Raw genomic sequence first — 22508 nt, forward strand, 5'->3', positions numbered from 1 at the left:
TCCGGAAAAGATGAGCGAAGAATGCTGCTTGATGACGAGCCAGTTCTCCACTGTCAGGGCCATTTGGCGCGTGCGCCGCGCAAGTTGCCGATTTCCCATAAATTCGTTCGCAGTACAGACTCATCAATCACCAGAACCCTGGCTGTTATATATCATCCGTATTAGCGCGATTCATATTTTTCAAGCAACAGCACAGTTATTGGAGACGTAACACGCAGTACAGAACTATGGATCGGTTGAACAGACTTCTTGGGCAAGGTGGCGGTATGGGTGGGTTGCCGTCTGTCATGGTATGATACAGCTACTCTTCTGGCGTTCTAAGGATCACTATTTGATTGACTATTTTATACGTTGTAGGACCCTGCTACTGTCGATAACTCCGAATGTGTTTATATTTCGTCTCTAGCGCTACTAAAAATGCTCAAGCATGGAAGGTTGGTAGCTCTAACTACAGCGCTTTGATTTCCAATCGCTAACCTAGGCTTGTTCTGAACTCCAGAGCCGGCGTACCTATGGAGGTTGTAAGTAGACAGTCTACTAAGTCGCTGTTACATCCTGATGTGTTTGCTAATGAGCGCTTCTAGATGGGTCTCATGCTTGGTGAATTTGTGGACGATTTTACGGTTAGAGTAATAGACGTCTTTGCGATGCCACAAAGCGGGTTAGTGATCGAGCTTGGCATAGCCAGCGAGGTATAATATTTCTAATTCCTTGATTAGAACTGGTGTTAGCGTAGAGGCTGTTGATCCGGTTTTCCAGACTAAGATGATGGATATGCTGAAGCAGACAGGAAGGTATGTGGTTTGAGCCATTAGGTTACCATTTCGTCTGTACCTAACTAGCGTATCGTTTACAGAGACCAAATGGTTGTTGGCTGGTATCATTCCCATCCCGGATTCGGATGTTGGTTGTCGTCCGTTGACATAAACACTCAACAATCGTTCGAACAATTAACGCCACGTTCAGTTGCCGTCGTGGTAGATCCTATACAGTCAGTCAAAGGAAAAGTTGTTATTGATGCCTTCCGGTTAATCAATCCTACATTGTTGATGATGGGACAGGAGCCACGACAAACGACTTCCAATTTGGGGCATCTTAACAAACCCTCAATCCAGGCGTTAATTCACGGTCTCAATCGGCACTATTATTCAATAGGCATTAACTATAGAAAAACGCCGCTCGAGGGACAAATGCTTCTAAACCTTCACAAGACTGAGTGGACCCATGGCCTAACCTTGAAGGATTTCAAGGCTCATGACAAGGATAATCTCGAAGCTGTCCAGCAAATGGTCAAGCTTGCCGAGGCCTATACAAGCCGTGTTAAAGAGGAAAAGGAATTGAGTCCAGATGCACTGAAGACGCGATACGTCGGCAAGCAAGATCCGAAGAAGCACTTGGAGGAAAATGTCAACAAGCGCATGGAGGATAATGTCTGTGTGTTGCTAGCAGGCATGATTGGCAACATCTCCTTTAAGTAAGGATTATTTCGTGAATATATTTACTTGAATAGCGTACTGTAATATATCAGATTTGCGGTATGTAGAAGATATAACACGTTCTCCATGATAAGTAAGACGCGAGTCTGCTTTGTGCACCACTTACTTGTAGGTGGGAGATTTTGTCATTCTCTTGAGTTGGAACCGGTGCCACACGAAACAAATCATATACTATTTCTATAATTACCTTCAGCAATAAATGTACTCGTCTTGGGAGACGATTATGAAACTACAAATGCCGCATGCGTGTGGCCGATATGGTAATGCTGCCGGGCGTCCAATAATAAATAAAATACACCGCCACGGCTGGCATCGGCAGTTGATAGGCAAATAATGCGGTAAACCGATCCAGCTCTCTACCGGGCGATTTCACACATTAGACCCTCCAGCTTCCTGCCCATATTCTATTCTAGCAGGTGACGGATCAAAGAGCAATTGGCTTCATTTAAATTTTCAGTGTTTGGAATTAGGAAGTGAGCAGATCGGCAGTTGCAAAAAGGTCTGGACCTTGTGTTAAGTACCGTACCTAGAAGCCCTATTTCTTCATCGGCAACCAAAGGACACATTACCTTTAATAAGTAGCGAACGACATCAATGGCATCGCAGAAGTCTAAAGACGATGAGGACGTTCTCGAATTTTTGGAGTCCCTAGGTCCTGCACAGCCTCGATCACCTTCAAGTCCAGCGGCCCCGGCCGGCACCGAACCGAATGAGAAAGAGCTACTAGGATTTTTAGATCAGCTTACTCAGGAGACTTCTGTTAAAGATGACGGCAAGGAACATACCTCGAGTGACTCGCAAGTGCGAGAAGATCTATCCCAACAAGCGGTCTCCGCGCAGCCAGTCACGACGCCGCCACCGGCGGAGAATAAGGCTGAGTCTCCCAGACCACGAGATCCTGTGTCATCAATAACAAGCTGGCTGGGTTCTAGTGGTATTTGGGACTCGGCTTCTGCGGTTGTAAAAGGAGCTGAAGCTAAAGTGCGGGATATTCAGCAGAATGCGGATACTAAATCCTGGGAGACTAAAGTTAAGGGAATTGGTATGCACATATTATCAGATCTAGTTCTCATACTGACACTCAATTTGTGCCAGGCTTTTCAAAGACTCTTGCGTCGACGCTGTCGTCGGTGTTGCAGACCATCGCACCTCCCATTCTGCGACATGAACAGCTACGAATTCACATATTTCATGACATTGTCGGCTATCCCTCTATTGATACCATTGTCTACTCAGTCTTTGACAGAGTTATGCAGCAGATTGAGGGTGGTGAATTGATAATTGTTCAGAAGGGTCGGGAGAGTAGACGGCGAGATTCTGACAAGAAAGGCGTTAAGCGGGATATGGGTCTATTCCAAGGTGGTCTAGAAGATGGCGAAAAGTTAGCCAGGGCAAATGTCGAGCAGATTAAAGTCAAAGGGAAAGAGCCTGAGACAGAAAGCCAAGGTTGGTCTATTGTTAAATTTACGTCTATTGTATAGCTAATGACGGTCTAGAATCGCCCGTTCGAAAGTCAGACATTTATTTGTCTATACAAGCGTGTGCATTCTCAGCGGACACAAAGTCGTCTGATGCTAAGGGTGATTCCGAGTCTGCTGAGAGATTGTTCACCTTTATCATATATCTCAACGATCCAGCCCACGACCTGTCATATGTGACGCATTCACAATCATTCCCTCTACAATGGTGTGATTGGCTAGATAGCGATGAGCCTATTGCTGGTCAAGTTGATCCAAGAGAATGGCTAGCAGAGTGGGTAGAGGAGGGTCTTGGTTTGGCTGTGGGAGTCGTCGCTCAGCGATATGTTGCTAGTCGCATGGCTGTTGGCATAGATCTCAACGGAAGCGGGTAGCTACGATTATGAGCATTGAGTAATACTACTACAGTGGGATGATAATTATTGCATGGGTATGTAACAGATAATGGCAGGAGGTTTGTGCGCCGTCGCTGTTTAACTAAGCGACTGCTCGCAAGTATAAAGGATTTATCATTGGTAAGAGCTGTTGCCACAGTTTAATAGATACGTTATAGGATTTTCCGGGCCAGAACAACAACTTGTAGCACTAAGTATTGGGCGACTGTCCTTGCGTCAGCTTTGTAAAACATTCCTGAGGGTCTTGTAGCTGAGTAAAGTTTGAATGTTACTTGTAGCCAGCATTCGTCGATTCCTTTAATTACCTTTCACAACCGGTATCAGTCTATCCGTATCGACCAGTTTCCATCGAACTAGTCATTTTGGATAGTATACTTCGCAAATGGGTAAAAAGAAATCGACAACGGCAGCTCTCCAGGAACTTCTAGAGAGACCCTGGTGCTACTATTGTGAGCGTGACTTCGATGATCTCAAGGTTCTGATATCTCACCAACGAGCGCAGCATTTCAAATGTGACCGATGCAACAAGCGGTTGAATACGGCCGGAGGTAAGTCCGTGATAACATCTGAGACTGAGGACAAGCGCGTGCTGATTTTTGCGGTGTACAGGCTTGGTGATACATGTTCAGCAGGTTCACAAAGAAACAATCACAACCGTCTTCAATAGTATGAAAGGGTGAGTTAATCACAAGTCCAAGCACTTCCTCCATTAACTAAGTATTCTTTAGTCGGGAGAGGGCGGATATTGAAATTTTTGGCCTCGAAGGAATCCCCGAAGAAGCCGTACAAGCACACGAAGTAAAGATAAGAGAAAAATTTTCTATTCCAGATTCTATTACCTCATACACTTCCAGTCCAGCCGTGTCAACAGCTAGACCGTCTCTCTCTCCACCGCCTGCTAAGAAACAGAAAGTTACGGCCATCAATCGCGAAGAAATTCAAGCTCGTCTTGCTGCACATAGGGCAGCCAAGCAAGCAGCTACGGAAGGTAAATCAAGTGTTTCGCCGCCACCTCCTAATACCACATCGTCTGCATCACCGACTGCGACGGCAGGCACCACGGTCAGCTCGGCGACTGTGCCGCCGGTTGTATCAAGCAGAGTTCCTGGGGCTCCAGGGCTTCCGCCGATTACCGGTGGCGTTGCACCTTCTGTGATACGTCCGAGTGTAACGGTAAGCCCTGTAGTATCGGGAGCTGTGTCTCCTGGCCCTTCTCCTCCCTTTTTGGGCGTTCCTCCTGTAGCAACAGGTGCTTATCCACTTCCTCCTCCTCCGCCGTTTATGGGTACTGCCCCAGGACTGAAAGGTAACCCGTCGGTTCCCGGCGCACCGGGTACTGCTCCTTCGAAGTGAGTGATCTGCTCGTACGCGATGGCAATATTTGCATTACTGGGATTCGGCATTTAACTGAAACGCCAATTTTTGGTACCAAGATCAGGGTAGGAGAGGGCCCGATGTGGAACGGTAGTAGCTTTGTTATGTTTGGTTGTAAGTAAGACCATATGAGATTTTCTTGCAACAATTCAAATCTAGCCTGTTGGCACGTCTATTATATAAACTTATGTACATTATTTTCTGTAAAAAATCTTTTTGAACCTGAAATGGAGCTGCAGTATGCCCCTATCAAAACTGCTCTTAAACCCGTTCTCTCTTCGAGATGAATAATCCCATTCCCTATCCACAATTCTAAAGGCAAGGTCTTGATACGGCGGTCCTGCGATGAACTTGATGACACATGTGTCGGACTCGCCTGGCCCAGCGTAGCTCTGACCTCGCCGCCGACCACCCTCTCGAACGATCTTGTAAGTTGGGGCCCGTGCCGAGTCAATCAACTCTGGATAGAAAATATTGAACTTGTACCCTTGAACAACTTTCGGAGGAGGATTATCCTGATTATAATGTGTCTGATTGTACTTGTTCCAATCGAATCCCATCTGCACTCTGTTGAAGTATTTCGGTTTCTTCAGCTTTTCCTTCATTTCCCCGGCTGCATCCAGATCTTCCTCGTCGTCGAAAACTTCCTCGTTATCATTAGTTTCTTGAGCTGCTTCCTTTTCGAATAATCTGTCCGAAGGCCCAGATTCAAAATCAGTTCCCGCAGTCTTCTTATATTCTGAACCTTGGCGCCTTGACCGGGGCTTGTTTCGAGGTACGAAGCCAATCCGCTCAATCTTTTGTTGCTCTTCGGTCTGCGATCAGCGTCAGTCACAATAAACCAAAAGTGAAGCAAATGAGACGCACCAGTCGTGATAGAAATTCCTCCGATGTAGTGGTGTCTCTGAAGACATGGGAACCGATCTTTTCACCGTGATGCTCGGAAACCTCATCCATAACCGGGGCATACGGTATTGATTCCTGCAACAACTGAGACGAGTCTAGCGTAGAGGACTGAATTTGCGAAATGGCTTGTTGGGCATCCATCTTTTGCATCCGATTGAGCAGTTTGACTCGATCTCGAATAGCCAAGTCATGAACACGCTTGAGCTTCGCCTTGGCCTTGCGAATCAATAGCTCTTTCTTGAGTTGACTCCAGAATTCGACATCCACAGCAGAATCCCCGCTCAATAACACCTCGATTCTGTCCTCCAGACCGACAAGTTCGTCATAGTCTTTGTCCCCGAGAATATTATCAATGTCTTCTGATACAGCGAGCACAGCAGATTCCTGAGCTTTTCCACTAGTTCGTAGCTTTTCAATAATGTCCTTGCATAAGATCATCGTTGCCTATACAGCATTAGTGGCATAGATGAGCATACTAGGAGGGCAAACTTACCTCCCAGAATTCAAAATTGGATACCAGTTTCTCCAGCTTAAGGTAGTTTGCAATGTCCGATTCCAGCTTTTGTATTTCTGCCAAATTAAGACCTTCAATGACCGTGTACGGCACAGGTATTTCAAATTCTACGCCATCCACCAGATCACCGTCGTACAAGTCATTATCCTCCTCTAGAATCCTCAAGTTCATAGCCAACCAGTCAACAGGGCGCGCTCTACCTTCTTTGACTCTGATCATTGCACCTTTCTTCGCCTGCTGTAAAGCGAACACGTCTTCTCCGGCCACCCATTCACGCAACTGTTTCTCCTCTTCTTGACTCATCTGCCCTCGTGGAGGACGAAAGTCAGCGCGACGCTCTCGCCGCCGCTCATACGGCTTGTTAGTACCCTCACGACGCCGGTCCGAGCCTTCTTGGGGCAACGACCGTGCAGATTTGTATTCCCGATCGGTTAGTCGCTGACCAGTAGGAGGAGATCTTGAACGTCGTCGACCGTTACCGCTACTGCTGTAGTTATGATGTCGGTCGCCTCTAGGAGAGTCATACTGATCTCGGTGGTAATGCGAGCGATATTCAGAGGACATTAGAGCAGCGTCCCGTCCTTTCTTGGTCAACCTAAAACAACTGCTCCTTGTATTGCTACTATGGATGCTAATTATAAATTTCGTCGTGTCGGTTGGGAGTTTTCAATGAGGCGTAAACGAATACTGTTTGGGACGGAGAATTGTCGATAATGACCCCGCACAGCTCGTACATAACCTAGACAGCGAGTGGACACGAATAAATCTGGAGCTAGTTGTATTAAATAATTATCTATTACACCATTTATCTTGGTCAGCTGCTGTGGACAATGGCAATGACCCTACAACCGCGTTCCCATCCCGGCGGCCAAGTACAAAGGGTTTTGTACTGTAGGAAGCACAATTTTGCACTTAATGCACACGTATTGCGCTGTTGTGAGGATATGCTTAACCAATGGGAGCGCTAGCAAGTCGAGCAGTTGTTTGTACTGGCGGATTTGAGACAGGCCAAAGCGTTTAAGCTATTCGGGTGTCCAGTAAGGTCACAGCTAGGTCAGTTTTTCTGTCGAACCACTGTCGGTCTTCATATCTCCTCGGTAATACCAATACCAATCTGCGGTAGCAATTCGGCAATGGTTAATCGACTATCCTCCTCTCCACTGCTGAAGAGGGTTTCCTCCACGATCGCGGTACGTCGTGTTTATTAGAAGACTTGGCAGCTGAAAAGTCGGGGGCCTCGAGGATTCCGCGCCATGGCCTTCTCGAGGCTCTCACTTCTTGCGTTCGCAAACCATAACAAGTCCTATCTGCGGATCTAGCTAATAATATTTCTATTTTAGAGAGGTTTCTCGAACTCTGCGGTTAAGGAATCCGGTTCTGAGGTATAGTTTTTGTCTTTAGTAACCGCGATACGTTATGATCTGTGAATATGCAGCACTGTTACAATTTGAAGAGATGGGTCTATCAAGTGGAGCAACGCGTTGTCAATTGATAGAGCTAATGTGGGTCATTCAAAGGTATCTCGCAACACTCGTGCTGCCATTGTTGCTACCGTCGCTACCGGAGGTCTCGCTGCCTGGTACGCTCACCTCTACGGCAACCCCATCAAGGCCGTCACTGTGGCCGAACACGGTCTTCACCCTGCTAGCTATCCATGGCCTCACAATGGATGGCTTGATACTTTTGACCACGCTAGGTTAGCGCTCTTCTATTGAATCTGGTTGTATTTGAGCGACGCTGATTAAATGGCAGTTTACGTCGTGGTTTCACTGTTTACAAAGAAGTCTGCGCTGCATGCCATTCCCTTAATCTGGTCGTATGTGTTCGCCGTGATTAGTTGCGGTTAGGAGAGATTGTCTAATAATCGACTGATTAGGCCTGGCGTACCCTTGTCGGTGTGACGCACACCGCCGACGAAGTCCGGGCATTGGCTGAAGAGTACGAGTACGATTCGGAGCCTAACGATGAGGGTGAGATCGAGAAGCGACCGGGCAAGCTGTCCGACTACATTCCTCCGCCATATCCCAATGAGCAGGCTGCCCGAGCCGCCAACCAAGGTGCTCTCCCTCCGGATTTGAGTTTGATCATCAAGGCCCGTCATGGAGGCTGCGACTACGTCTTCAGTTTGCTTACCGGTTATCCTGATGACCCCCCAGCGGTATGTGATTCTCGCTAAGGCGGCATACTGTGTCGTCAATCTGATTAACGAGGTCTTTAGGGCGCTGTGGTTGCCAGCGGACTAAACTACAACCCCTACTTTCCCGGTGGTGGCATTGCTATGGCTCGGGTCTTGTTCGACGGATTGGTAGACTACGATGACGGCACCCCTGCTACTGCATCCCAGATGGCCAAGGATGTTACCAGCTTTTTGAACTGGGCTGCCGAACCTGAGCACGACGAGAGAAAGAAGATTGGTTTGAAGGTTTTGATTATCACCGGTACATTATGGGCTATCAGTCTTTGGGTTAAGCGGTACGTTTTCTTGCGATGATGCTTTAAATAACCATTGTCGTACTAACTCGGCATCCAGATTCAAATGGACACCTATTAAGACCAGAAAGATCTTATACAAGCCTCCCAAGGTCTAAACAACATCATGGAAGGAGGAGAAAATTTTAAGGGAATTTTGTTTCGGCACTTGAGATTGGTAGAACAAAGTGTTTGCACAGTGAATTGCTATAGCCTAGTTACAGCTATTATGTCAGCTATGTTCATAAATGAATAAATAATATCTGTTAGATATCCTGAATTGTCATAGGTTCTCTGTCTATGAAGGGACTTACAAATGCTAAAGGTAACACGGAGGAATTTCTGTAATCTCTTTTTAAATTATTTCTCGTCGGAGATACCAACGGATAGTCTAGAGATATCTCGAGAGTGGATTATCGAATGCCTTACATTTTGGCCCTCGTAAAATGCCCCGAGGTACAACGCAGTTCTATGGGATGCATGTCTTCAGGTTGTCTAGACTATCATGAGAATCAGCTTGCCTATGGGGAGGTGCTACAGAGCAACAGAGCTGTCCGTTAGTAGCGAGCTACAAATGTGTTAGTGGACGGGACCCACGTATGTTTCACAACAAAGAATTCTAGAACTGTAGAATGCAAATCTAATCTACAGTCAATGTATGATAAGCTGAGGTTCAGCCTGCCAATGTTCAAAATTAGATCTCATGGTTCTGCCTAGATCAATTCAGGGGTAACTTGGGTATTAGTGCAGCACGTTCACGCAAACCTCGTCCTTCGTGTGATTTCTATAAAGTTTGGTAGCATTGTATATATCAGCTTTATTTAGAAGTCCAAAGTTATATATGTCTGGGAATTACGGCAAGTTTCACCAAATAACGGTGCCTCGTCTCGTCGTCGCGCTTTGGCCATAAGATAATCGGATGTCTACTTTGTAGGAGGGTTTTGTACTTAGACATTGTGGACCGCCCGCCGCAGCAGAAAAATTTCGGCTGAAACTCCCAACGCCCTTGGACACTCGCTTTCCATATCCATTATATCAAAAAGAGAATGGCAGCCAAGGGCAAGAATACAAATAGGAAGGGTGTGTATTTATAGAAGAGGTAGGAATTGTAGTGTGATCAGCTTGCTAACCAGTCACAGCGCCTGGGAGTAAGCCTGTTGTGAAGCAGCAGGTTAAGCCTAAGGAGCCAGATCGGGTGTCGGTGGAGACTGAGACTTTTGACGATGAGATTCCGCTAGGAAACGACAGCGACAGTGAAGAAGAGGGATACAGCGAAGACGTTGACGACATCGAGGACGTGGACGAGAGCGAGAACGACGACGACGAGGACGAGGACGAGTCGGAGGTTGACAAAGACGTAGATGAAGAAGAAGAAGTCGAAGATGAATACGAGGAATTTGCTGGATTTGATTCAGATCCTGATAATTACGATCAAGTTGAGGATACTGAGGAAGACAAGGAACAGAAATCTACTCCACAATTGAAGCTTTCAAGCGAAGCTGAGAATGAAATTAGGAGCAAAATCGCAAAGTCTAAGAAGTCATCAGCAGAGAAGGACGTGGAATCCTCGACTAATAGCACAAAGAAAAGCAAATCAAGTGATAACGAAGAGAAACCTGGTGTTCTATATATTGGCCGCATTCCCCACGGGTTTTACGAATCCCAAATGCGCCGCTACTTCTCACAGTTTGGTGATATCTTACGATTACGGTTGTCGCGGAACAAAAAAACCGGTGCATCGAAGCATTACGCGTTTATTGAGTTTGCGTCCAGTGAGGTTGCTCAAATCGTTGCCGACACTATGAATAACTACTTGCTGTACGGCCATATATTGAAGGTCTCGGTGGTTCCAGAGAATCAAGTTCACGAGAAGATGTTTGTCGGCAGCAATAGAAAGTTCAAGCGCATTCCCAGAGCCAAGATGGCCAAACAGCAGCATGACAGGAAACGGAATAATGAACAATTGGAGAAGTTAGTCGCGCGAGAGAATAAGAGGCGGAAGAACAAGCAGGAGAGACTGAAGGAACTCGGGATTGACTATACCCTCCCAACTCCAGAGGTCAAGTCGCATTAGTCGACAAGTTTATGATATGGTTCATTGGTCTGTTTTGTTATTATGTTCCAAAAGCATGTGCATTTTTGAGTATCAAATAAATCTATATATACAATACACGCTATTGACAAATTATGTAGCGCACAAGATAACAAGCGACTAGAGAAGCCATCTGCGGTCTATGCAGTCTTATTGCGTCTTCTTTTCTTGCCGTGGGACTTTCTTCTCCGGACCGGTCTTTTTATCTGAGACCTTAGCCGCTGGTACTGCCAGCTTCCGTTTCGCAATTGTCATTTCTGCAGTCTTAGTGATAGCGAATGCGACCGCGCCCTTTATCGCATAATCCGTAATCATAAACCACGCAGACACTGAGACACTGCCCATTGGAGCCGACGTAAGTGAAAGCATCCATTCTACCCAGTATGGGAACATTCCTTTTGGAAGCCAGAACACTGCGGCTTTGCGATACTTTATTCGAACAAAGATCTTCATTCCGGTTGTTGATATCCATATCAGTCTCCGAACTTGTGATTTAAAGAATGCTCTCTGAGTACTTATTGCTGCATCTATCAGTAGTTAGTATCAATGAACTAAATCAACGCCCAATGCTTCATACTGAGCTTCTCGATCTCGCCCCGTAACTTGTCAACCTTTCGATTTAACTTCGCCCATTTCGCAAATTCATCTTGTGAACTGGTATTTGACCGCTCTGTGCTGACTGCAATTGCTTCTCGCTGAATTTCGCGTAGCTGCTTCACGTTGCTGGATGCTTTTGACGGTACGAATGTGGTCCATAAATACCAGATCTCATCAAACCTGTCAGTATGTGCAACAAAATACACGCGTGAAAGACATACATATTCACCCAAGTTGTCAGATCCTACAGCCGAAACAGTGGCACTAAATACCACGACACCAATCACAATCCACAATACCGACAACATGATGCCCAAGTCGAAATACAATTGCCGGATTACAGATTACTTCGGTATGTATTATTCACAATGTCCCAGGAACTATTCAAGCAACCGCAGCACAATCACATCGGCCAAATAAGTGCCGATGTTCGTGAAGGTGCTGACGCTCGTATGGTGGACCTGATGGAGACACCATCATCGGCCCTCCATCTGTTTGTTTGGCCAGATCAGCCCTAAACCTTATATTATACGAGACCCTTGGATTCTACGCTTGTGTTACCCGGACAGTTTGGCGTATAATCAAACATATCCAACAAGCAATAGGGTTATTTGCCTAGGGCTTTTTCTGCTGTGACTGCTTTCAGGGGACTTGGTCACCGACCTAATGGCGGTGGGCTGGCACGGTCTTTGAGATCTCTTGCCTCACGGACTTGCGTTAGGAAATCAAACTCATATCAACAGCACCACTACTTTCGACAATACAAAATGGGCAAAGGAAAGCCAAGGTACGTTACATAGAAATCGATATCTACTCAGCGACCGGATTGATCATAATGACTGTGCGAAATTCTGGCTAACAATGATCTTCAAGAGGGTTGAACTCCGCGCGAAAGCTCCGCACTCACCGTCGTGACAACCGATGGGCGGATCTGTCCTACAAGAAGCGTCTTCTCGGAACCGCATTCAAGTCATCGCCTTTTGGTGGCTCTTCCCACGCTAAGGGAATTGTTCTCGAGAAAGTCGGTGTTATGGCTAAGCAGCCCAACTCCGCCATTCGCAAGTGTGTCCGGTACGTTCAAAATGTCATCGAGAGAGGCAAATGAAGAAGAAACGACTAATTCGGGGTGGTATACAGTGTCCAGCTTATCAAGAATGGCAAGAAAGTCACTGCTTTCGTCCCCAATGACGGTTGCTTGAACTTCGTTGACGAGAACGACGAGGTCCTCCTCGCTGGTTTCGGTCGCAAGGGCAAGGCTAAGGGTGATATTCCCGGTGTCCGATTCAAGGTTGTCAAGGTTTCTGGAGTCTCGCTTCTGGCTCTGTGGAAGGAGAAGAAGGAGAAGGTATGCTATCTGGTAATAATCGGTGTGAGATAGGTGACTAACGTTTTGAAAGCCCCGCTCATAAATGTGGAATGGTTATTTGTATCAACAGATATTATATTTGCCAGTAAAAAGTATTGTATATTGTTAGGTTATACAAAGGTTCATGCAATTATCAAATGTCCATGTTTTCTTACTGTAGCACGACTCCCTAGGACGGATGGGTCGACAAGTCTTTGGCTAATTGCAAATGGTGAATTTGCACCAACTTGATGGTGATATGGCGTCGCAAATGTCTCTCATCGTCGAATTCAGTGCATAAAATTCTGATGAAATTTTCAGTTCAGAACCCAGCAATCTTTGCGATCTAGCCTCGACCTTTCAACAGAAGAGCAGTTGATTGTGGTCGTAAGAATTTTGTCAGTCTTCGGCGAATGCATAGTCGTCTGGACTGTAATCGAAAGATTTGTCCACCTTGAGCCAACCGTCGACAACTGTTATTCCCTCTATACAAGCGCGCCCCTCGCTTTTGTATAACATGTAATCAATGTTTATGGCAGTGCTCTTGACGACGAAGTTATGCAGCCAATCCAAGGTGCTGACGTCTCGGCATTTGTGCAACCCGAGTCGGAAGGCGAGAATAGTAAGCTGCGTAGGTCTAACGTAACACCGCGCTGAAACATTTCAAATATTGTACAGGTTTCATGTCGGCGCACTGAGCATTTTTGCTTAATTGAGAGGACGTCTATCTCAAACCTGACAATTTTAATTTGGCCATAGTCAGCCGCCTTAATGAGAGACAACAAACTCTGGTGACGACGTAAGGTCTGCCAGCCGCACAGCTGCGTCTGAATGAACGCCGCTCCATGCAGGCATGGAAGTGATGATTATATATCAAAATTTGCCGAGAATCCAGGTCTGGTATAAGTATCAGCGGAGTCTGCAGGTTCTTGTACACCGCCGCTGACCGTACATCCTCGGGGAACTATAAGATGCGAATCTTTATTTATTACGCAATTCCGTGTATTACACCTAGCGATTTATTCACAATACATTAAGTTATCGATTGCCCATCGGTTACTCAGAGCTCTGGCCAAGCCTCACCTTCAGTGCTAGCTTGGATGGCAGGGCGGGCGAGCATGGCTTCCTTCCATTTATGCAAGGTGGGATACTCCTTCTCAGTGTCGATCCCGAGTCTATACAAGAATCTGACCCACTGGAGGAAGGACAAGTCGGCAATAGTGCACTTGCCGAGGACAAGCCAGCCGGTGGCTTCCTTCTCAAGCTGGCCAGTGAGGACCTTGCACATTCGGTGAACTTCGGCGACGTAGCGGTCGGCTGCCTCAACGTTCTGGTTCTTGGTCAGGACCTTAAACCAGACCGCCTGGCCAGTGTAGGGCCCGAAGCCTGTCATCTGGTAGAAGAACTGTGACGTTGTTAGCGCTAATTGGCAATGAGACACACGAATCTGCATACCCAGGTGTCGACTAGAGCCTGGTCCTCGAGAGAGGCAGGGTAGAACTTGTGTTCAGGGTCGTACTTCTTGACGAGATAAAGGATAATGGCGCCTGACTCCCAAATGATGAGATCCTAATTTACGTGAGCGAACAATCCCAATCGCACATACTTGACACGACAAGCGTACATTGTTGGAATGGTCGACCAAAGCAGGAATGCGACCGTTGGGGTTAATCTTCTCGAACTCTGGGGTCTTCATGCCGTTCTCGACACCGCCGAATTCTTTCATGATGGTCTGGTACTCGAGTCCGAGCTCGCAGAGAACCTGGGCGACCTTCCAACCTGTTTCCGTTAAGCATTGTCCTGAATTGGCATGTAAAGTATAGCATACCATTAGGGCCGACAGGGTGAGAATAGAGAGTGAATTGCTTGGTCATTGTTCTTGTGCAGTTAGTGGGTGCTTGTGGAGACAATCGGGACCGGAGTCGGAGGAGGGGAGCCGGGCTTTAAACAAGTTTGAGCAATATGCCTAGAATGCACGGTGGCTTTATCTACAGGGTCTGGCGACTCGTGGCGCTCCGAGCTTATTGCTCAGCAAACTGACCTGCTATTCACTGCTCAATATGGACAGCGGCAGTTGCGAATACTAGCAGGCAAAAATGGGGAGACTAGTTTGAAAATTGTTTGTTGGAAATCGGACCTGTGGACAGTGCTGGCAGGTGAAATTGATGGAAAACCGACGCGATAACGGCGTCTGATACGAGACTATGATTGGATGGACACGGGCCGGCCAGCTTGTCTGATGAGAAAACGCGACGTTACTCGGTTCACAGATGACAAACATGACATCATTTGCTTGTCACATAGACGGATTTAACAGTACCTATAGGCGACAACATCTACAAGCTGTTCATTCTGCCAATACGGAAAGACGTTTGTTTTTGACTCGTATGGCGACCGTTGGAGTGATACGAGATTAATTGTCGGCAACTATCGCGCCGCGCAGACCCTGGGCCGCCTGATTAGGGTTTCTGGCTGATGTTAGACTAGCTAGGGTATTAATGTATGTCACGTGACTTTCTCCGTCGCAATCTGGAAGCAATAATAATTAATGCGGATGACGTGAAATGCGCGTGGGGGCTTTAAAAGACGACGTCGGGCGCACGTGATGGCAGCCCAGTTACACATGGCAGTCGGCGCTAATTGCACAAGATATTATTATGTATGTCAATGCCAAACTAGCCGGACGGAATCTGATGAGTTCTGTCCTGCTTCGACGAAGACTTCTTTCCGTATAGTCTACATCGGCGACAGACGAGAGCATGCAAGTAGTTTTGTAGCAGAGGAATGGTTATTGTAATAGGCGACACTGAACAAACACCGGTTTGGGTTCGCGATTATTGTCAAGATCAAAAACGCGGGGAAGCGTTGATGAGTGAGACGGCAGTGTGACGACATGTTTGACCACAGCACTGGGCATGTCGCAAACTCTGTTTGCGCATACTTGCTCAGCGAGTGCGGTGGGCGAACAAACCCGCAGCGTGAAACTCGCGAACACTAGTCCGGCGCGTGACCATGGCAACCGGGGCGTGTTTGTCGCACACAATGGAAGTCGATCAGGGGCATGCGAATACTCGAGCGACCTTCGCTCCGCCTTCTACTCTGGGCCAGTCCGCCACGGCCAGCGACGTAAGAACCCGCGAACGCGAACATGACGACGGCGGCGATCCCTGCCTGCCCGTGTTGGCCGTCGATCGCCCCGTCTGAGACTGTTCTCGGCTGTCGCGACCTGCCGCTGTTCGTATTGGCGTAGATCGTTAGCCGCTGTCGACGCTCGACTCGACTCAGCTGCCCATCGCTTCTGTTTTCTGTTGCTGCGCGTGCCTGTTCTGTACCTCGACGTGCCTGTACTGTGCGGGTACTTCCTCCTCTGATCGCACACTTACTGTGACCGTACGGCCAGCAATAAAGCGAAATCACTATTATCAATTATTATTGCGCAGTGCTCAATTTGCCAGTGATCCCCGCTCGCCGTCCTCCCCAAAAGAACCTCCGCTCTGATCGCACGCTTACTCCGTCGTCCTGTCTTTTTTTTTGTTGCTGAGCGGCTCACTTTTGGTGGCTCTCGTGCACGCCGCGCACCCCCGCCGTTGACTCTGTTCTACGTCGTCATCGCGCTTATCCTTTGCCACTCCACTATATCAGTCGCTCGCGCCGCTGTCTTCTCCATGTGCTTTGACTGACCTCTACTCTCCGTCATTACTCACCATGTCCAACTCCGACATTGTCAGCGCCATCAATACTCTAATAGTCGCCTACCAGTATAAGGGTGGATCCGTCGACTGGCGACTCGTCGGACAGGAACTCGGCGTCGACAAAGACTGTGCACGGTAGGCTCGACAGCTGGAATTCGTTCTGAATCTCAAGTAACTGACTTTATCCAGAATGCGTGTCCAGAGGCTGCTCAAAAAGTGGCCAGGCACCGATTTGGATGTCGTCGAGGAGAAGATCATGCATAGCAAGCTGGCCAAGCCACTTACTGCGCAAACGCCAGTGTCTACCCCGGCAATTCCAATCTCGGCCTCGTCGACCTCGCCGACCCACACTGCGTCCACAGCCGCCGGCATCTCGAAGCCGCGACGTGAAAGCTTTCATTATCATCATAACGATCACCAGCGCAGACTGTCCGCCTCCCATTCTCGGTCCAACTCTCTGGGTTCCAATACAGCGGCGTACGCTCCGAGTGCATTCGCGACCCATCTGCTCCAGGCGTCTGAGCATTCTTCCTCCTACCCTCCCCCATCCGCGCGCGACGACTCTTTCCTTCGTGCTCCTCAGCCCGCTCTAAAATCGGAGCACCACTACGCTCAGTTTGGCAGGAGCTCGTACGATTCTAAGTACCCTAGTCCTTCTCAATATATGTCACCATCGACCCAACTACTCCATCCAGATCACGAGCAGGCAGTGGAAGTGCCCCGGGTCCTGCCGTATGATAGCCGGTACCTGCACACATCCGCGAGCCATGGCATGAATCACATGCACACACTGCAACAGGCGGCCGCCGTCGCTCTCGCAAACGACCGGCGATCGTCCTCCTCAAGCTCGGCCTCGTCTACCACACGAGAAGACCCGTCCGTCTCCCCGTTGACTGTCAAGTCCAAACCTGAGTGCGACGATGCGGAAGACAGTGCCGACGAGGGAAGCGTGGTCAGTGCCGGTGCGGCAGAAGGCGCCATGATGCTCGAGAAGATGAAAATCGACACGATCCTCGTCTAGGGTTTTGGTGTTGGAACTGGCTGGCGGTCGGTGTTCGAGCTGTTTCGCTATTTGTTAACGGAGTTCTCACGGCTAAAATTTGCTCGTCCTGTATTATTATGCTACACCCTATATAGTTTGTTACTTGCCCTACTCGACGTGAACTTTTGCATTCTTGACGATTCTTGACGATTTTTGCTACATTTTGAATTCGATTTACGTTCATTTTGGTTGTAATAGCGATAGTTAAAACGTATATTATGCGAATACAAAGAACTTTTCCAATCTTCATATGCTCATACATAACTTTGGATCATCATATCGTAAATAACTAAAACAAGCCCTGGCTACTCTGCTGTTTCTTCTTGGCATAAACAACGTATCGAGTGTAGCCAACATACGCAGCTCCACCAATCAATCCAAGCTTCACAAAAAACCAGACCCAGGAACCACTTTTCTTCTCCTTCCTCACGCTCCGAACGTGCGACGAGCTCGATCCCATTCCCGTCGTCTGCTCCTTCGTGGACGGTAGAAATAATGTCGACACATCCACGGAAATCAGGTCGTGGTTCTCTGACAACTCTCCTGTCTCAGCAGAGAATCCCAAATACGCGACTGTCGGAAGCGGAGGCGCTTCAACCTTGAAACATGTAATCCACTTATTGGGCTCCTTATACTGTAGTTCGAGCTTCATAAAGTTATCCTTCGCGTAAATCAATCGGCCTTTCGTGACATGTTGGCTATTGTGCAGTCCTCGGGCAGGACATCCTGCTAGCTCGTTGGGCTTGCCGTCGTCTTCTTGGCTGTATCGCGTTTTGCCGTCACCAACCATAGCCATCACATACGGAAACGTTACTCCAGGTCGATTGTTCTTGTATGTGTCGATGAAAATCCCGAGTCCCTCAAAGTTATCTGGACCCCCAAACACGGGACCCATCTGGTCTCGCTCCTTCGTAATCCACATCGCCATTCCGTCTCCATATAAGTTGCCCTTGCCGCTAATCTTGAACTCAAACTCGATCTCGAAGCTGGGCGAGGTGAGCGGCAGTCGCGACGATACATACCCGGTCTGAGATGCCCGGTCGGCTGTCAAGCGGATGTATTTGTCGGTCCGAATAACCGCGTCGCCGCCATAATCGTACCAGCGTGAGTGCAGACTGTCGTCCAGGTACGGAGTAGCGAGAGAGTGTGTGCGCAATGGAACCCGCTTCACGCCTTGTGGAAAGTCTTCGTCTACTGATGCACTATGTGTCGGTGCAAACGCGCTCAGGAGCGTGAGCGCCGTCAATAATGCCTGTGGTCTCATATGATCTGAATAAGGTTGTAATTGCCAGTGTACTTGTGGAAAAGACGCTCTTTCGTCAGTGAATGAATCCTTAGTTGTCTCTCGTACAAACAATCTAAATACGCTAGCAAACAACTATTTCGTATGCACGAGACAGCGTCTGTGTGCAATAATACGTTGCTGTTGCGCGAACAATTTAACTGATCTCTCACTTTGGCCGGCTACAGACCTGCTTGTTGCTGAAGTGTACTCTTCTGGCCGGCGAAATCCTTGGTTTCAATCTTTAGGTTTCACAGATTGGTGGTTCAATGACATCACAACGGTTCATCGCGAACCTTCGCGATCTATTGTAATTTGTTCATGGCTTGCGCTCTATTTACGGCGACTATACATAGGTGAATGTACTGTTTACGTGCCAAGTCGTGTATTAGGAAGTCACACCTAACTTGAGGATGAGCGCTACATTAGCCCAGGTGATACAGATAGATCGGATTAGGAAAGAGATCCACTAATCAGCGTCATTTCATCAAATATGAGCACTTACCAAGCAGGGCCCTTCATTGTCGGATATTATTTGCAACCGCGTTGATTAATTAAGAACCAGGTTTGCTTGCTTGTGATCACATCACTCACTATCAAGCATTCCCGGATCTGCCTTGCATGGACCTCATCGAATGACTTTCTCGGCACCAGCGACGAACTCGTCTGCCCTCGATATGTGCCCGCACTAACCATGGAATTCAATTCTTGGATTGAATGATATATTTGCACAATTGCAATCGTTGTGATCTCGGCGAACTTGTGTCTAATGTGATCGAGATTCGCAGCCACCCAATACGCGATGCATCAAGATGCTGGTGCGTTAACGGCCCGGTTGACCGCGAACAAAGGCGGCTGCGTCCGAGTCGCAACGAGAGCGACAAATTACGTCGCCAAGCGACTGTACAGATGTATTGTGTGTTGCCTAGAACACTACTCAGTAATCAGCACTTCATATTGCACTGAGGCGTGCATTCGGTGTTTGCGCACATTCCAGCAACCTATAGTTTAGGTTTGTCCCTTATCAGCATATGCAGGTGTTGGCAGATCGTTTCGTTTGGATCCAAGGATTCGAGAATGCAATGCAAAGGCGAGATATGCCGTGCCATATCTCGGAGATTATGAAATTATGAGTGGCCTAATTCTTGTCGTCATACTGAATACTGAATCGTGCATGCATGATAAGCGTCGAGGTTAACTTGTTTGCGGCATAAATCACATATCGCAACTCGGCTTCATATAGCGGTATCTCTGGTCATGCGACTGTGGAATCAGGGCTGAAGTGTTCCAATGGTCTGTTTGTCCCATCAGTTTTCTACGACTATCTCATCAAGTTCGTCATACGGTTGTAGGCGTCAGTGCAAAGATGTTCTGTTTCGGATGTGTTCACTGATGACTTCACTGCATTCCGGGAAAAATCAAAACTTGTCCGAATCTTGTGAAACCTGTTGATGTGCCCTTCCCACATTGGGAGCGCTCGCATTTATTGGAGACTACGATCGAAGGAACATCATATGTGATCCTCACTGGAGAATGGACCGTCGGAATTCCACTCGCTCGCCTTAACAACGACCGCATCGCACGCTGTATGGTCATGCTCTACTACTTGGTGGTCTCTTGTATGACACTTCATGTAATCGTTCCGTTTACCATTTCATCGACGACTTCTGAGTTAAGTTTCACGCTCAATCGAGCCAGTATTCATCCTCATGAACAGCTCTGGGTGCTCATTTTCTCCATGACACAATCCCAGTAAAACATGCCGGCTTATTTATTATGGTTCCGTAGAGATTCCACTCTGAGCCTTGAGATATACTGAAGAGCATTTGGAAGTGCGTGTGCTTGGAGTGCGAATCTCATAGTTCATTCTTTCTCCTCTAGTGTCCGCGACCGTGCGGCAGTACGAAATAGGTGGCCGCTATATCACATCTCTGATGACAGTCTATTTCTTACATATTGGCCATGTACTACGGCAATGTACTACGTGTTTCAGTGCGGAGGAATCACCGTATCTTCATGAGATATCGCATACCATTCATCTGGAATTATGATTGGAGAAAAGTCTGGAGTACTATTCACGCACAATCAGGGTATGCTGTTTGAGCCACACATGCTCCAACCGAATACGCAAAAGGTTATAGCTATCTGTTGATCGTATATCATTTCTGATCGGTAGCTGCTGTGTGTTTGATGGAACCCATTCGCAGAAGATAAATATTTCAAGAGTAAATATATGGGGAGTGGTTCCCGCTGTTAGTTCTACAACAGCTGCCGTGGCGCGGGGATCATGAACTGAATGAAAACCTATCAAATGAAAGGATAGTGGTTTGCTGGCCTCTGGATGGTATAGATATACGCTTGAGACTCATGCCATCGCTGTCAGTACGCCCAATTCTGGTATTTTCTAATCAATTGCACATCTTTCTGCAAAAGGTGGTCGTAGTGTCGGGCGCTAGGACCTGACTGCCGAGCACCGCATCCTGAACTGCCGAGCACTGTGACTGCAGCATGAACGCAGATGCCCGTATCCATTTATTCCCTGCATTTCGTACGTTGGGACATGTGGGCAGGTATTTTGACGGAACATGTGAGTTGATATTGTAGCATGAACAAAAGTTTACTCATTAATAATGGCGCTTTCGTTAATGCCCGCAACCTTGATGAAGTAATTAATCAGGGCTGTTGCGGATACGGATATCCGCCAAATTTTACCATATCCGCCGCTATCCGCCCTCGCCAAGGTGGCGGATATGTATCCGTATCTTCATCCGCCGATCGGAAGTATGGCGGATATCCTCCTTATCCGCCAATCCGTCTCAATTACCTAGTTATAGGATTGGTCTATTGAAATTAACCTGCTTCGGAATGGTCTATTCGGATTCCTACATCAGATAGCGCGGATGGCATCAAATAGACCTTTATCTACAGCAAACTTCTTGCTGCCTCCATCTTCAGTTCCCCTTATTCCTCTCCACTAGGAGTCTTGCAGCTAATTTTCCTCTGTACCAACAGATCAAAATGGATCGTATGGTCACTCGGCACAAACGTCCCAATTACTTTTGTGCTATAAGAAGTTGTAAATGTTGCGCCAATTGCATGCTTTCGGCTTGCAATTTGACTAATACTCAGGTTGCGCTAATTTATGCTAAGTGAGCACAGCACAAGTAAATTCTGAACGCTCTATGCAGGTTTTTGCCTCAATCCTTCCTAATTTCTTGATTATCCGCCATATCCGTCAAATTGGCAGATTTGTATTCGTATATGCACCCGCCGATCGAAAGTATAGCGGATCCTCATCCGGTCGAATATCCTATCCGCCTTAATCCGCCTATCCGCTTACAGCCCTGCTTGATGTTCAGAGCTCAACGGTTTAATGCCTATATTGAGGCAGAATAATTTAGGGGCGAAATGTCGTTGTAATTAAGATGGATTATTGATTGTAAGATGTCGTTGGAGCAAAGCTGACACGACATTCCGCGTATTGCTAATCCCTGACCGGAATTGAGTTACTCGCAGTCAAAGCTCGTTAAGCCGATGTAATCTGGGGCATCAATTTTTTGATCGCAATACCGAGTACTAAACTTGTTTAGGAAGGCCAACAACTAACTGGTTTTCACTAATTTGCAGAATTACGCACTGCGATAACCCTCAGTGACAAATGACAATCGATCCGACGTGCGGCTCGGGCGAGCCTCACGCTATCGGTATCAGGACATTTGTTCGGGTCGGGAGGAGGATTGTCATTGGCAGCTCAACTTACGGTAATCCACAGCTTCAGCACCGCTGATTTTAACTGGAATTTAGAGATTAGGCTATCTTAGTGACT

At 47.4% G+C, this 22508-nt stretch overlaps 11 protein-coding genes across 11 annotated transcripts; 7 read left to right on the forward strand and 4 right to left on the reverse strand.

The window, feature by feature from the left end:
- The first annotated feature begins 91 nt into the window (after window positions 1-91).
- POJ06DRAFT_263217 (JAB1/Mov34/MPN/PAD-1 ubiquitin protease-domain-containing protein) lies at window positions 92-1737 on the forward strand. The gene is made up of 6 exons (XM_056188842.1): window positions 92-290; window positions 358-434; window positions 500-521; window positions 585-661; window positions 720-794; window positions 857-1737. Exons 1-6 carry the CDS (start codon window positions 228-230, stop codon window positions 1476-1478), a joined length of 936 nt encoding a protein of 311 aa, XP_056040166.1. The 5' UTR covers window positions 92-227; the 3' UTR covers window positions 1479-1737.
- Window positions 1738-2090: 353 nt separating this feature from the next.
- POJ06DRAFT_283912 (maintenance of telomere capping protein 1) lies at window positions 2091-3348 on the forward strand (the record flags this gene model as incomplete). Its single annotated transcript, XM_056190141.1, has 3 exons — window positions 2091-2561; window positions 2603-2942; window positions 2993-3348. The coding sequence occupies 3 exons, from the start codon at window positions 2091-2093 to the stop codon at window positions 3346-3348; spliced, it is 1167 nt and encodes a 388-aa protein (XP_056040167.1).
- Window positions 3349-3618: 270 nt separating this feature from the next.
- POJ06DRAFT_43072 (uncharacterized protein) lies at window positions 3619-4830 on the forward strand. Its single transcript, XM_056191019.1, has 3 exons — window positions 3619-3917; window positions 3979-4045; window positions 4098-4830. Exons 1-3 carry the CDS (start codon window positions 3752-3754, stop codon window positions 4720-4722), a joined length of 858 nt encoding a protein of 285 aa, XP_056040168.1. The 5' UTR covers window positions 3619-3751; the 3' UTR covers window positions 4723-4830.
- A 104-nt stretch (window positions 4831-4934) lies between these two features.
- Window positions 4935-6987, reverse strand: POJ06DRAFT_263226 (cactus-binding C-terminus of cactin protein-domain-containing protein; the record flags this gene model as incomplete). The annotated part of the gene is made up of 3 exons (XM_056188843.1): window positions 6143-6987; window positions 5611-6093; window positions 4935-5558 (listed from the first exon to the last, which is right to left on the reverse strand). Exons 1-3 carry the CDS (start codon window positions 6725-6727, stop codon window positions 4938-4940), a joined length of 1689 nt encoding a protein of 562 aa, XP_056040169.1. The 5' UTR covers window positions 6728-6987.
- Window positions 6988-7015: 28 nt separating this feature from the next.
- Window positions 7016-8751, forward strand: POJ06DRAFT_287009 (cytochrome C1 family-domain-containing protein; the record flags this gene model as incomplete). The annotated part of the gene is made up of 7 exons (XM_056190252.1): window positions 7016-7353; window positions 7504-7545; window positions 7633-7859; window positions 7916-7979; window positions 8040-8321; window positions 8382-8635; window positions 8694-8751. Exons 1-7 carry the CDS (start codon window positions 7297-7299, stop codon window positions 8749-8751), a joined length of 984 nt encoding a protein of 327 aa, XP_056040170.1. The 5' UTR covers window positions 7016-7296.
- An 876-nt stretch (window positions 8752-9627) lies between these two features.
- On the forward strand, window positions 9628-10780 carry POJ06DRAFT_297691 (uncharacterized protein). The gene is made up of 2 exons (XM_056190624.1): window positions 9628-9712; window positions 9772-10780. Exons 1-2 carry the CDS (start codon window positions 9679-9681, stop codon window positions 10704-10706), a joined length of 969 nt encoding a protein of 322 aa, XP_056040171.1. The 5' UTR covers window positions 9628-9678; the 3' UTR covers window positions 10707-10780.
- Window positions 10781-11789, reverse strand: POJ06DRAFT_263235 (CHD5-like protein-domain-containing protein). Its single transcript, XM_056188844.1, has 3 exons — window positions 11543-11789; window positions 11302-11491; window positions 10781-11251 (listed from the first exon to the last, which is right to left on the reverse strand). Exons 1-3 carry the CDS (start codon window positions 11627-11629, stop codon window positions 10875-10877), a joined length of 654 nt encoding a protein of 217 aa, XP_056040172.1. The 5' UTR covers window positions 11630-11789; the 3' UTR covers window positions 10781-10874.
- A 234-nt stretch (window positions 11790-12023) lies between these two features.
- POJ06DRAFT_263237 (ribosomal protein S12/S23) lies at window positions 12024-12738 on the forward strand. The gene is made up of 3 exons (XM_056188845.1): window positions 12024-12108; window positions 12195-12392; window positions 12459-12738. Exons 1-3 carry the CDS (start codon window positions 12089-12091, stop codon window positions 12697-12699), a joined length of 459 nt encoding a protein of 152 aa, XP_056040173.1. The 5' UTR covers window positions 12024-12088; the 3' UTR covers window positions 12700-12738.
- A 583-nt stretch (window positions 12739-13321) lies between these two features.
- Window positions 13322-14644, reverse strand: POJ06DRAFT_43269 (glutathione S-transferase). The gene is made up of 4 exons (XM_056191020.1): window positions 14495-14644; window positions 14291-14445; window positions 14122-14235; window positions 13322-14071 (listed from the first exon to the last, which is right to left on the reverse strand). The coding sequence occupies exons 1-4, from the start codon at window positions 14538-14540 to the stop codon at window positions 13727-13729; spliced, it is 660 nt and encodes a 219-aa protein (XP_056040174.1). The 5' UTR covers window positions 14541-14644; the 3' UTR covers window positions 13322-13726.
- Window positions 14645-16068: 1424 nt separating this feature from the next.
- Window positions 16069-17579, forward strand: POJ06DRAFT_263243 (uncharacterized protein). The gene is made up of 2 exons (XM_056188846.1): window positions 16069-16493; window positions 16548-17579. Exons 1-2 carry the CDS (start codon window positions 16372-16374, stop codon window positions 17377-17379), a joined length of 954 nt encoding a protein of 317 aa, XP_056040175.1. The 5' UTR covers window positions 16069-16371; the 3' UTR covers window positions 17380-17579.
- A 13-nt stretch (window positions 17580-17592) lies between these two features.
- POJ06DRAFT_263244 (legume-like lectin family-domain-containing protein) lies at window positions 17593-18983 on the reverse strand. The gene has a single exon (XM_056188847.1). The coding sequence runs from the start codon at window positions 18662-18664 to the stop codon at window positions 17690-17692; it is 975 nt and encodes a 324-aa protein (XP_056040176.1). The 5' UTR covers window positions 18665-18983; the 3' UTR covers window positions 17593-17689.
- Window positions 18984-22508: the final 3525 nt, after the last annotated feature.

The sequence above is a fragment of the Lipomyces tetrasporus genome (genome assembly GCF_029532465.1).
Source record: "Lipomyces tetrasporus strain NRRL Y-64009 chromosome Unknown POJ06scaffold_13, whole genome shotgun sequence".
Taxonomy (NCBI): domain Eukaryota; kingdom Fungi; phylum Ascomycota; class Lipomycetes; order Lipomycetales; family Lipomycetaceae; genus Lipomyces; species Lipomyces tetrasporus.